Genomic DNA, 13,506 nt, shown 5'->3' on the forward strand with positions numbered 1-13,506 from the left:
TTGGTACTTCGCCCAAAGCCGGAGATGAGCACCACTTAAATACAAAAGCAAAGGCTTCTCCTTTCATTTCCGGCTCTGGAAGTGGTGCTCATCTCCAGCTTTGGGTGAAGTATTATTATTATTATTATTATTATTATTATTATTATTATTACTTCGCCCATAGCCGGAGATGAGCACCACTTCCGGAGCCGGAAATGAAAGGAGAAGCCTTTGCCTTTGTATTTAAGGCAAAGGCTTCTCCTTTCATTTCCGGCTCTGGAAGTGGTGCTCATCTCCAGCTTTGGGCGAAGTACTACTACTACTACTACTACTACTACTACTAATAATAATAATAATGTCTGTTGGGAACTAGGAAAATGAGGTTTCATAGAATCATAGAATCATAGAGTTGGAAGAGACCTCATGGGCAATTCCAGATAGGAAACAGTCAGGGCCAGCTTATTTTTTTATTTATTGCGTCAGAAGCAAATTGAGGGTACAGTTATAATGTATTTAAAAACACAAAGTTAAACACTTGGCATTATACTAAATTTCCTTTGACCAGAAGCTGCTTCTGGTGTCACTGTAAGAAGGCCCACCATTGTGCATGTGGCACGGCTCAGGCCACATTGTTGTAAGTGGTCAGTGGTTCGCTCTTCTCCAAACTCGCATGTCGTGGATTCCACTTTGTGGCCCCATTTCTTAAGATTGGCTCTGCATCTCGTGGTGCCAGAGCGCAGTCCGTTCAGCGCTTTCCAAGTAGCCCAGTCTTCTGTGTGCCCAATCTCTCATCCGACATTAGCCACTGATTGAGGTTCTGAGTTTTAGCCTGCCACTTTTGGACTCTCGCTTGCTGAGGTATTCCTTCAAGTATCTCTGTGGATCTTAGGAACATATTTCTTGATTTAAGACATTGTAGCCGCATTTCTTAATGGCCAGACAACACCTTCCAACAAAGGATTCCCCCAGGCAGTAAGCATCCAGGCTTTGAAGCTGCAAGGCCATTCAATGCTAATCAGCACGACCAGTTGCAGCATTGCCTCAAGCAGACAAGAGTTCTTTCTCCCACCTTGGAAATTATTCCGTAGATATATAAACCTCACTTTCCTAGTTTCCAACAACCTCTGAGGATGCCTGCTGTAGATGTGGGCGAAACATCAGGAGAGAATGCTTCTGGAACATGGCCAGACAGCCTGGAAAGCTCACAGCAGTCCAGTGATTCTGGCTATGAAAGCCTTCGACAACACAGTAAAAGGATTAATTTCCGCTCTGTCTATGTCTGCAATGAGAGGCTGCTGAGTTTGGAGTCAGAACAAGGGAAGAAGCTAGAGCTTCCAAATAAACAATGTGAAGATTGTGCTTGGATGCCTAGAAACGTGGTTTTGGGGAGATCCATGAGTGGATACAAAAGGTGGGAGGAAACCATCGTACTGTGTTAGCAAGTTTTGTTTTGTTTTGGGTGTTATTGTCTTAGGTGTTTGACTGGTATTCTTTCCCTTAGTGTTCTCCAACTTGATGCTGAGCTACAACTCCCATCCCTTGTTGGCTGGGGGCATGTGATGGGAGTTGTAGCCTACCTCATCTAGTTAGGGAAATCTGTGGCTGGCAATTCATTTGAGATATCTTATTAAAGCTTTTGTTTATATTCTTGAAATGAATCGGCCGAAAGCATCACCGCAGTCCAGGAAAGTTTGAAGTCTAGTGGCAGCTCAACCAAAAAATAAATACTTTTTTTCCCCTTTGGTGCTTTGGTTTTTAGGCCTGTTCCTGGGGTTATTCAGGGTGTTAATTCAGACAATTGCATTGGATACACTGCATTAGTGCTAATAATAATAATAATAATAATAATAATAATAATAATAATAATAAATATATATAAATAAAAATGTAATGTTCGTTTGTGAGATTAACATAACTCAGAAATCACTGGACAAATTGTCACAAAATTGGGATAATACACCCCTAAAAGACCAATGAGTGTTCATCACCCCTAAAATTACAACAACAACAACAAAACCCAGCAGAACAGACTTAAAAATCCCCAAAATATACCATACCCCAAAATACACACACACACACTCTCATACTCATGTACATATACACATGCACACATACAAACATGTGTATATATATACCCAAGTACACACAAATATACACACACATACATCTACATACACACACACACATATATAAACATGCACACACAAATATACACATGCACACATATATAAACACAAATATGCATATAGACAAGCACACACATATACATAATATACATATACACATATAAACACACAAATATATACACACATATATACACATCTTCACACACACATATGCACACACAAATATGCACCCATACACACACACACACATAATATACATATAAACACACAAATATATACACACATATATACACATCTTCACACACACATATGCACACACATATATGCACCCATATATATATATATATATATACACACACACACACACACACATACACACACTTATACATAATATACATATACACATATAAACACACAAATATATACACACATATATATACATCTTCACACACACATATATGCACCCATATATATATATATATATATATATATATATATATACACACACACACACACACACACACAGGCACAAACACACATATATACACAGATACACAAATATATAAACACATATATACACACACAAAATACATTTATAGAGACTGGGACACAGCAACGGGTGGCAGGGAACGGCTAGTATATTATATATTATTATATACAAATAATAATAATAGTAATAATAATAATAACAACAACAACAACAAAGTATGGATTGTAGATGTTGCAATCTCAGGTGACAGCAGGATTGAAGAGAAACAACTGGAAAAGGTGACACAATATGAGGATTTAAAGATCGAACTGCACAAGCCAGTAAAAGTGGTCCCAGTGGTGATCGGCACACTGGGTGCAGTGCCTAAAGACCTTGGCCTGCACTTAAACACAATCGGCACTGACAAAATTACCATTTGCCAGCTGCAGAAGGCCACCTTACTGGGATCTGCACGCATTATTCGCCGATACATCACACAGTCCTAGACACTTGGGAAGTGTCCGACATGTGATCCAATACAACAGCCAGCAGAGTGTCTGCTGTGGACTCATCTTGTGGTGTTTCAAATAATAATAATAATAATAATAATAATAATAATAATAATATGACCTCACGATGGTGTTAATAATGACAACAACAACAACTGTGGCAGGCATCCTCAGAGGTTGTGAAGTCTGTTGGAAACTAGGCAGGAAGCAGCCAGGCTTTGAAGCTGCAAGGCCATTTAGTGCTAATCAAGGTGGCCAATTGCAACATTCACACTTGGGTTTGGTGGTCCCTATGTAGACTTTTTTCCCTTGGTGCTTTGGTTTTTAGGCCTGTTCCTGGGGTTATTAATAATGAGACGCCGAGGACTTGTGTTTTATTGTTTTGTATTGCTTTTATTGTTTTTATATGGTTTATACTATATGTTAATGTTTTAACTATACTTTATGTTGTCGGGGGGATTGAATTATGCCGATTGTAAAACGCCTTGAGTCGCCTTCGGGCTGAGAAAGGTGGTATAAAAATATGGTAAATAAATAAATAAAAATTCAGGGTGCGAATTCAGACAATTGCATTGGATAGACTGTATTAGCACTAATAATAATAATAACAATAATAATAATAGCAACAACAACGACAACAACTTCTGTGGCAGGCATCCTCAGAGGTTGTGAAGTCTTGTTTCTCCCAATAATCATATCAATAATAATAATAACAACAACAACAACATCTGTGGCAGGCATCCTCAGAGGTTGTAAAATCTGTTGGGAACTAGGCAGGAAGCAGCCAGGCATTGAAGCTGCAAGGCCATTCAATGCTCATCAAGGTGTCCAATTGCAACATTCACACTTGGGTTTGTTGGACCTAATAATAATAATAATAATAATAATAATAATAATAATAATAGGGACTTGTCCACAGCTGCATGGTATACAGTAGATTCCTACAGAGGTGAAAGGATTCCTCTTGCCCTTTGCTGAACATAGCATTGAAAATTCAAGAATCAGGACAGTAAATAAAGAGAAATACTAAAAAAAAAAGGGGGGGGGATTTCAGACAAGAAACAATCAGGGCCAGCTAGCACCTCCCAACAAAGGATCCCCCAGGCAGGAGGCAGCCAGGCTTTGAAGCTGCAAGGCCATTCAGTGCTGATCAAGGTAATCAGTGGCAAAATTCACACTAGTCTCCAACAGACAAGAGTTCTTTCTACCACCCTGGACATTCCATAGATATATAAACCCCTCTTGTCTAGTTTCCAACAGACTTCACAATGTTGGCCATAGATGTGGGTGAAACGTCAGGAGTGAGTGCTCCTGGAACATGGCCATACAGCCATACAGTTATTATGGTTTTCTATAATGTTGTATCTAAAAAACTAGAGCTGATAGAGGGAAACGGGTGCCATTTTTGGAATCAGCAGGTCAGATATACCCAAAAACAGGGCACTAAGATATGCATCGGTCAGTGTGATGGATCGCCTTTGCTCCCTATGTCTTCCTTAGGACAGAGACGTCTACTGCATAGATGCCCGCTTCTATGGCAACATCAGCCGCTTCATCAACCATTTCTGCGAGCCAAACCTCATTGCCGTCCGCGTCTTCATGTCCCATCAGGACCTGCGTTTCCCTAGAATTGCCTTCTTCAGCAGCAGACACATCCAGGCGGGAGACGAGATTGGGTAAGTCTTGGTCGGAGACTGAAGCCTCTTCATACTGAGGGCAACTAACACTGAGGTCTACTAAGCTGCTGCCTCACTGGGTTGGCAGGAGCTAGGGCCTACTAACCCTGAGGTTTATCTCACACTGAGGCCTCTCTCAGACTGAAGCCTCTTCATACCGAGGGCAACTAACACTGAGGTGTACTAAGCTGCTGCCTCACTAGGTTGGCAGGAGTTAGGCCTACTAACCCTGAGGTTGGCCTCACACTGAGGCCTCTCTCAGAATGAGGGTAACTAACACTGAGGTGTACTAATCTGCTGCCTCACTGGGTTGGCAGGAGCTAGAGCCTACTAACCTGAGGTTCACCTCACACTGAGGCCCCTCTCAGACTGTAGCCTCTTCATACTGAGGGCAGCTAACACTGAGGTCTAGTAAACTGCTGCCTCAGTGGGTTGGCAGGAGTTAGGGCCTACTAACCGTGAAGTTTACCTCACACTGAGGCCTTTCTCAGATTGAAGCCCCTTCATACTGAGGGCAACTGAGGTGTGCTAAGCTGCTGCCTCACTAGGTTGGCAGGAGTTAGGGCCTACTAACCCTGAGATTTACCTCACACTGAGGCCTCTCTCAGACTGAAGCCTCTTCATACTGCGGTGTACTAAGCTGCTGCCTCACTGGGTTGGCCGGAGCTAGAGCCTACTAACCTGAGGTTCACCTCACACTGAGGCCCCTCTCAGACTGTAGCCTCTTCATACTGAGGGCAGCTAACACTGAGGTCTACTAAACTGCTGCCTCAGTGGGTTGGCAGGAGTTAGGGCCTACTAACCCTGAGGTTTACCTCACACTGAGGCCTTTCTCAGATTGAAGCCTCTTCATACTGAGGGCAACTGAGGTGTGCTAAGCTGCTGCCTCACTAGGTTGGCAGGAACTAGGGCCTATTAACCCTGAGGTTTACGTCACACTGAGGCCTCTCTCAGACTGAAGCCTCTTCATACTGAGGTGTACTAAGCTGCTGCCTCACAGGTTGGCAGGAGTTAGGGCCTACTAACCCTGAGGTTTACCTCACACTGAGGCCTCTCTCAGACTGAATCCTTTTCATACTGAGGGCAACTAACACTGAGGTGTACTAAGCTGCTGCCTTACTGGGTTGGCAGGAACTAGAGCCTATTAACCCTGAGGTTTACGTCACACTGAGGCCTCTCTCAGACTGAAGCCTTTTCATAGTGAGGGCAACTAACACTGAGGTGTACTAAGCTGCTGCCTCACTAGGTTGGCAGGAGCTAGAGCCTACTAACCGTGAGATTTACCTCACACTGAGGCCTCTCTCAGAGTAAAGCCTCTTCATACTGAGGGCAACTAACACTGAGGTCTACTAAGCTGCTGCCTCACTAGGTTGGCAGGAGTTAGAGCCTACTAACTCTGAGGTTTACCTCACACTGAGGCCTTTCTCAGACTGAAGCCTCTTCATACTGAGGTGTACTAAGCTGCTGCCTCACAGGTTGGCAGGAGTTAGGGCCTACTAACCCTGAGGTTTACCTCCCACTGAGGCCTCTCTCAGACTGAGGGCAACTAACACTGAGGTTTACCTCACACTGAGGCCTCTCTCAGACTGAGGGCAACTAACACTGAGGTGTACTAAGCTGCTGCCTCACTGGGTTGACAGGAGTTAGGGCCTACTAATCCTGAGATTTACCTCACAGTGAGGCCTCTCTCAGACTGAGGGCAACTAACACTGAGGTTTACCTCACACTGAGGCCTCTCTCAGACTGAGGGCAACTAACACTGAGGTGTACTAAGCTGCTGCCAACCTTCCAGTCAGCAGTTCAGCAAAACAAGGGTTTAACTCTCGCTTAACTGGGCCTCATCTCTCTTCTTCCCAGGTTCGACTATGGCGAAAGGTTCTGGAACATCAAGGGCAAGTACTTCAGTTGCCTGTGCGGCTCTCCGAAGTGCAGGCACTCCACCGCCGCCTTGGCTCAGCGGCTGGCGAGCCCATCGCTCTCCCCGGAGGCCCCCGAAAACAGACTCCCCGACACCAGCTCTGCAGCAGCAACGGTAGCAGCAGCCAGCACCCCCTTTTGAGGACTTCCTTGTCCCCCCTTTGACACCACAACTGCACACCCCACCCCACCCCGGTCACCAAAAAGAACAGCCACAGATTGAAAGCATTTCCATGTTCCTCTCCTGAAGAAGAAGGGAAGCCCCCAGAAGGTAGCAGTCCTCCGGGTAGCAAGGCACCCCCACAACTCTTTTTGGAGGGACAGAAGGATGGATGGCGTGTTGTCGTGACAAAAACAGGGATCCTGCGCAGCTGCTCCCTCCCGTCCCCCGTTACGAGCCAAGGGAGAAGTCGGCCTCTCTCTCCCAAACGAAGGCTCGAATGGTCAAGCTGCGCTCCGTTCCCCTTGTACTAAAAACTCTGAATACTTGACGCTGCCGATTCTTTCTCACAGCTCAGCGGGGCGGCCTTTGCTCACCTACCACCGGACCTTACTTCCCTTTTGTGGACGCCGCCGGAAGATGGAGAACGGTGTTGTCCTTCTCCGCTTGGAAACAACGTGCCTGCCCAGAATTAGCAGTTAGCCTCTCATTTCCCCTCCGTTCCAGTTGTCCCGGGCCTGGAAGCTCCCCATCAAAGTGTCTTCTCCATTACAGACCAGCTCTTGCCCCTTCTCTCCCTAGTACGTTATTTCACCTCCTCTCTCTTCTCTTTCCCACTTAGTCTTGCTCTTCTTCCACCTTGTCTTTCTCTCTTTCTTCCTCTTGTTGTCCATATTTTTCTTCTTCCTCCTCCTCTTTCTTTGTCTCCTTCCTTCTCATGATCATCTCTTCTTCCGTCTCTTCTTCTTTCTTCTTCTCCTTCATTCTCTCTTTGATGATTGTCCATCTTGTTTCCTCCTCCTGTCCTTCATGATTGTCCGCCTCCTCTTCTTCCCCTTTCTTTGTCTCCTTCCTTCTCATGATAATCTCTTCTTCCTCCATCTCTACTTCTTTCTTCCTGTTCTCCATCCTCTTCTCTTCCTCCTCCTGTCCTTCATGATTGTCCGCCTCCTCTTCTTCCTCTTTCTTTCTTTGTCTCTTTCCTCTTCATCATCATTTCCTCTTCCTCCATCTCCACTTCTTTCTTCTTCTTCTTCTTCTCTATCTTCTTTGATGATTGCCCCTCTTGTCTTCCTCCTACTGTCACTCATTATTCTCCTCCTCCTCCTCCTTCTCTCTCTTTGTCTCCTTCTTCTTCATCATCATTTCCTCTTCCTCTGTCTCTGTTTTCTTCTTCTTCTCCATCCTCTTTGATGATTGCCCCTCTTCTCTTCCTCCTCCTGTCCTTCATGATTGTCTGCCTCCTCTTCCTCTTTCTTTGTCTCCTTCCTTCTCATGATCATTTCCTCTTCCTCCATCTCCACTTCTTTCTTCTTCTTCTTTTTCATCCTCTTAGATGATGGCCCCTCTGGTCTTCCTCTTTCTGTCCTTCATGATTGTCTGCCTCCCCTTCTCCTTTCTCCTTTCCCTTCATGATCATCCACTTTTCTTTGCCTCATTCCTCCTTTTCCATGATTCTCCTCCTCCCCCTTTCTTCTCTTTCAGTTTCTTTCTCTTCTCTGCTTCCTTCCTCCATCTCCTCTTCTTTTGTCTTCTCCTTCATCCTCTCTGATGATTGCGCCTCTTGTCTTCCTCCTCCTGTCCTTCATGATTGTCTGCCTACCCTTCCTCCTCCTCCTCTTTCTTTGTCTCCTCATTATCATCTCTACCTATATCTCCTCTTCTTCTACTTCTTCATCCTCTCTTTGCTGATTGCCCCTCTTGTTTTCCTCCCCCTCCTTCTGTCCTTCATAATAGTCCATCTCCTCTTCCTCCTTTCTTTTCCCTTCATGATCTTCCACTTTCCTTCACCTCATTCCTCCTCTTCATTCTTCACTTCTTCCTCCTTTTCCATGATTCTCCTCCTCCCCTCGTTCTTCTCTTCTTTGCACTTTTTTTCTCTTCGCCCTCCTTTCTCTGCTTCCTCCCTCCTCTGTCTCCCCTTCTTTCTTCCTTTCCTTCATCCTCTCTTTGATGTCTTGTCCTTCATGATTGTCCATCTCCTCTACTTCTCCTTTCTCTTCCCTTCATGATCATCCACTTCCCTTCGCCTCATTCCTCCTCTTCATTCTTCACCTCCTTCCTCCTTTTCCATGATTCTCCTCCTCCCCTCTTTCTTCTCTCCTCTTTCTGTCTCCTCTTCTTTCTTCCTTTCCTTCATCCTCTCTTTGATGATTGCACCTCTCGTCTTCCTTCTCCTGTCCTTCATGATTGTCTGCCTATTCTTCCTCCTCCTCTTCGTTTCCTCATTATCATTCTTCCTCCATCTCCTCTTCTACTTCTTCTTCATCCTCTCTTCGCTGATAGGCCCTCTTGACTTCCTCCCCTTCCTTCTGTCCTTCATAATAGTCCTCTTCCTCCTCTTCCTCCTTTCTCTTCCCTTCATGATCATCCACTTTCCTTCACCTCATTCGTCCTCTTTGTTCTTCACCTCCCTCCTTTCCCATGATTCCCCTCCACTTTCTTCTCTTCTTTTAGATCCTTTCTGTTCTTTCTCTTTTCTCTACTTCTTTCCTCCTTCTACTCCTCTTTCTTCCTCTTCTTCTATTTCATCATCGTTCTCTCCTGCTTCTTTTCCTCCTTCATCCTCTCTTTGATGATTGCACCTCTTGTCTTCACCTCATTCCTCCTCTTTGTTCTTCACCTCCCTTCTTTTCCATGATTCTCCTCCGCTTTCTTCTCTTCTTTCAGATCCTTTCTCTACTTCCTTCCTCGTTCTCCTCTTCTTTCTTCTTCTTCTTCTATTTCATCATCGTTTTCTCCTGCTTCTTTTCCTCCTTCATCCCCTCTTTGTTCGTCACCTCCTTCCTCCTTTTCCGTGATTCTCCTCCACTTTCTTCTCCTCTTTTAGATCATTTCTCTTCTTTCTCCTTTCTCTACTTCCTTCCTCTTTCTCCTCTTCTATTTCTATCGTTTTCTCCTGCTTCTTTTCCTCCTTCTCCCAATGATTCTCCATTCACTTCCACTTTATTTTCCTCTCCTTCTTCCCTTTTTTTCATCTTCCCTCTTCTTTCCTTCCTCTGTTTTGTCATGCTCGAAAGCCTCCAGAAACATGTCCTAAATGGCATCAACACCTTAGGGAAAAAGATAACAGAACAGAGACTTTGAGGGGAGATAAACCAGCATTTGATGGGCGTTTCCGAAGCAAGCGGATCCCGAAGAGGAGGAGGATGTGGAGGTGGAGGTAGCAGCCGTATCGGGAGCGCCCCTTCCTTTCTTTCGTTCTTTCCCCATTTGGCTCCTTTTCTCCTCTTCTTAAGCTGCACGTTGCGACAATAATGTTGGATTGAACTCTTTATACTTTTGGGGGGGGGGGTTTGCGAGGAGGGCCCTGGACGGAAGAGCCCCCCGCGACCCCCCGTTCCTTCCACCCGAGCAATTTAAACGGTGCTGATTCGAGTGTGATTTTTACTCACCGCGTGAATTATAAAATTCAGTTGTATAATAAAACCGGGGTGGGGGGAAAAGAACAAAATGATTTTAGTATCAAATGCAGGGACGACGACGACAACAACAAAAAAGCGCACCCCGCAGGACATTTTTGTTAGTATTGTAGTGAGGATTTAAAAAAAAATTAAATCTGTTTCCACCTTTTCTGTGGTGGCGAAGCAGGTCGTTTTAATTTCCCTTTCATATATCTTTAAATACTGTAACTAGTGCAGTACCAGGTTTGGGGTCTGTCTCTCTTTTTTCTCCTCCTCTTTGAAATCCCATTCATATTGCCAGGTGGTTTTTTTTGTGTTTCCTTTTTGTTTTGGAATTTTTTCGCCCCCCGACCTTTCCTGTTTTCAACTGTTTAAAAAGGGTGCCATCTTTTGGGCTCTTTGTCATTTCCTTGTTCTGTTTTCAATGAGATCAATAAAAAGTGCTTTGAAATAATGGGATTATTATTATTATTATTATTATTATTATTATTATTATAGTTGAAGGCTTTCATGGCCGGAATCACTGGGTTGTTGTAGGTTTTTCGGACTATATGGCCATGTTCTAGAGACATTCTCTCCTGACGTTTCGCCTGCATCTATGGGCAAGCATCCTCAGAGGTAGTGACCTCACTACTCCAGGGTCAGACCAGAAGGCCATGAGATCCAGAGAATGAAAGGCCATGAGATCCAGAGACCAGAAGGCCATGAGGTTAAGAGACCAGAAGGCCATGAGATCCAGAGAATGAAAGGCCATGAGGTAAAGAGATCAGAAGTCTGTGAGATCCAGAGACCAGAAGGCCATGAGATCCAGAGAATGAAAGGCCATCAGGTAAAGAGACCAGAAGGCCGTGAGATCCAGAGAATGAAAGGCCATGAGATAAAAAGATCAGAAGGCCATGAGATCCAGAGACCAGAAGGCCATGAAATCCAGAGAATGAAAAGCCATCAGGTAAAGAAACCAGAAGGCCATGAGATCCAGAGAATGAAAGGCCATCAGGTAAAGAGACCAGAAGGCCGTGAGATCCAGAGAATGAAAGGCCGTGAGATAAAGAGATCAGAAGGCCATGAAATCCAGAGAATGAAAAGCCATCAGGTAAAGAAACCAGAAGGCCATGAGATCCAGAGAATGAAAGGCCATCAGGTAAAGAGACCAGAAGGCCATGAGATCCAGAGACCAGAAGGCTATGAGATAAAGTGACCAGAAGGCCATGAGATCCAGAGACCAGAAGGACATGAGATTCAGAGAGCAAAAGGCCATGAGATCCAGAAAACAAAAGGCTATGAGATAAAGAGATCAGAAGGCCATGAGATCCAGAGACTAGAAGGCCATGAGATCCAGAGAATGAAAGGCCATGAGATAAAGAGATCAGAAGTCCATGATATCCAGAGAATGAAAGGCCATGAGGTAAAGAGACCAGAAGGCCATGAGATCCAGAGAATGAAAGGCCATGAGATCCAGAGACCGGAAGGCCATGAGATCCAGAGACCAGAAGGACATCAGATCCAGAGAACAAAAGGCCATGATATCCAGAGAATGAAAGGCCATGAGGTAAAGAGACCAGAAGGCCATGAGATCCAGAGAATGAAAGGCCATGAGATCCAGAGACTGGAAGGCCATGAGATCCAGAGACCAGAAGGACATCAGATCCAGAGAACAAAAGGCCATGAGATCCAGAGACCAGAAGGTCATGAGATCCAATGACCAAAAGGCCGTGAGATAAAGAAACCACAAGGCCATGAGATAAAGAGACTGGACGGCCATGAGGCCCAGAAACTGGACGGCCATGAGATCCAGAAACTGGAAGGCCATAAGATCCAGAGACCAAAGGGCCATGAGATAAAGAGACTGGAAGGCCATGAGATCCGGAGACCCAAAGGTCATGCCTTTGTGGTCATTCCAATGAGAAGATATTTGGAACAAGGCTTTGGCAGCTCAGCTCCCAACTTTGGCCTGAGTTGGTTGTTCATTTCATGACCTCCCAAGACATTGTTGGACTGTTGAAGAAGCTGGGGTAGAGCTTGATAGTAGAGCTCAACTGAATCAGAAGGAACTCCAGGGCCAGCCATGTGAGAGGAGTTAGGAAGATGCTCATTTGGCCTGATTAGCAACACCTGGGAGAAGATGTGGGCACCAGCCTTAGAAAAGCTATCCAGATTTGAGTTTTAGAGGAGACTGGAGCAGTTGTGATTTTACTCGCCTGGTAGAGAATATTCAACAACTCACTGTGTCCAAGGACAACTGAGTCTTCCCAGGGTTTTGCCCAGTGCCAAGTAAGTACTGGAGTAATCAGACTTCTATTAAGGTTTTCCATGCAATGTGACTGTGGTCTGTGTGGTGGAGGCTCCTTCTTTGGAGGCTTTGAAACAGAGGCTGGGTGACCATGTGTCGGGAGTGCTTTGAATGCGATTTTCCTGCTTCTTGGCAGAATGGGGTTGGATTCGATGGCCCATGAGGTCTCTTCCAACTTGTACGGTTCCATGATTCTGCAGTGAATGTTTGCATGTTTCTCAAAAAAGGGGCAACCCATATTCATGGGGGGGGGGGGTTGTTATTGTTGTTGTGTGCCTTTGGGTTGTTTATGACTTATGGTGGCTCTAAAGTGGTCCAGTGATTGGGTTTTTCTGGCCAAGGTATCTTCCGAAGCTTGTTTGTCTCTGAGGCTGAGAAAGTGTGACCTGCCAAAAGGTATCCTGAGCAGGGATTTCAACCCTGGTCTCCAAAGACACGACCCAGTGCTCAAACCATGTTGCGGTAATGCCTCACAGTCCACTATTAGCAAGTTTGTGCTCTTCCTAATACCAAACAAAAGCATAGTTATTGATTAGTATTAGTTTGGGCTATGCATTTCTCTTTCTTAAAAATTAGCATACAGTCCATGTTCCTAGACTGTGTTTCACACCTTGTGTTTCGATGTCTAAAAATACAGTATATACCAGTGTTTCTCAACCTTCCTCATGCTGCGACCCTTTAATACAGTTCCTCATTTGTGGTGACCCCCCAACCATAAAATTATTTTTGTTGCTACTTCATAACTGTCATTTTGCTCCTGTTATGAATCATCATGTAAATATTGGATATGCAGGCTGTATGTATTTATTTATGTACAACATTTATATGCCGTCCTTCTCACCCTGAAGGGGACTTGGTGGCTTACAGGATATATATACATACAATATATTATATTATTAGCTTAGTACAATATCAGTATTATATATTACTATATCATACTATACCATTATATTGTAATACTAACCATCCCCTGCCA

The 13,506-nt window shown here is 44.6% G+C and overlaps 2 protein-coding genes across 13 annotated transcripts in view; both read left to right on the forward strand.

Annotated features, from left to right (window-relative positions):
- Window positions 1-10,694, forward strand: part of EHMT1 (euchromatic histone lysine methyltransferase 1) — a 165,307-nt gene extending 154,613 nt beyond the window's left edge. For all 12 annotated transcript variants that reach the window (XM_067471857.1, XM_067471866.1, XM_067471858.1 and 9 more), the window contains 2 exons: window positions 4,584-4,759; window positions 6,617-10,694. In XM_067471857.1, coding sequence (XP_067327958.1) covers window positions 4,584-4,759; window positions 6,617-6,818 — 378 coding nt within the window. In that variant the 3' untranslated portion in view covers window positions 6,819-10,694. The remainder of the gene's footprint in view (window positions 1-4,583; window positions 4,760-6,616) is intronic.
- A 216-nt stretch (window positions 10,695-10,910) lies between these two features.
- On the forward strand, window positions 10,911-11,438 carry LOC137097680 (octapeptide-repeat protein T2-like). Its single transcript, XM_067472231.1, has one exon. It carries the CDS (start codon window positions 10,911-10,913, stop codon window positions 11,436-11,438), a length of 528 nt encoding a protein of 175 aa, XP_067328332.1.
- The last annotated feature ends 2,068 nt before the right edge of the window (window positions 11,439-13,506 follow it).

Source organism: Anolis sagrei, chromosome 11 (assembly GCF_037176765.1).
Source record: "Anolis sagrei isolate rAnoSag1 chromosome 11, rAnoSag1.mat, whole genome shotgun sequence".
Classification (NCBI taxonomy): domain Eukaryota; kingdom Metazoa; phylum Chordata; class Lepidosauria; order Squamata; family Dactyloidae; genus Anolis; species Anolis sagrei.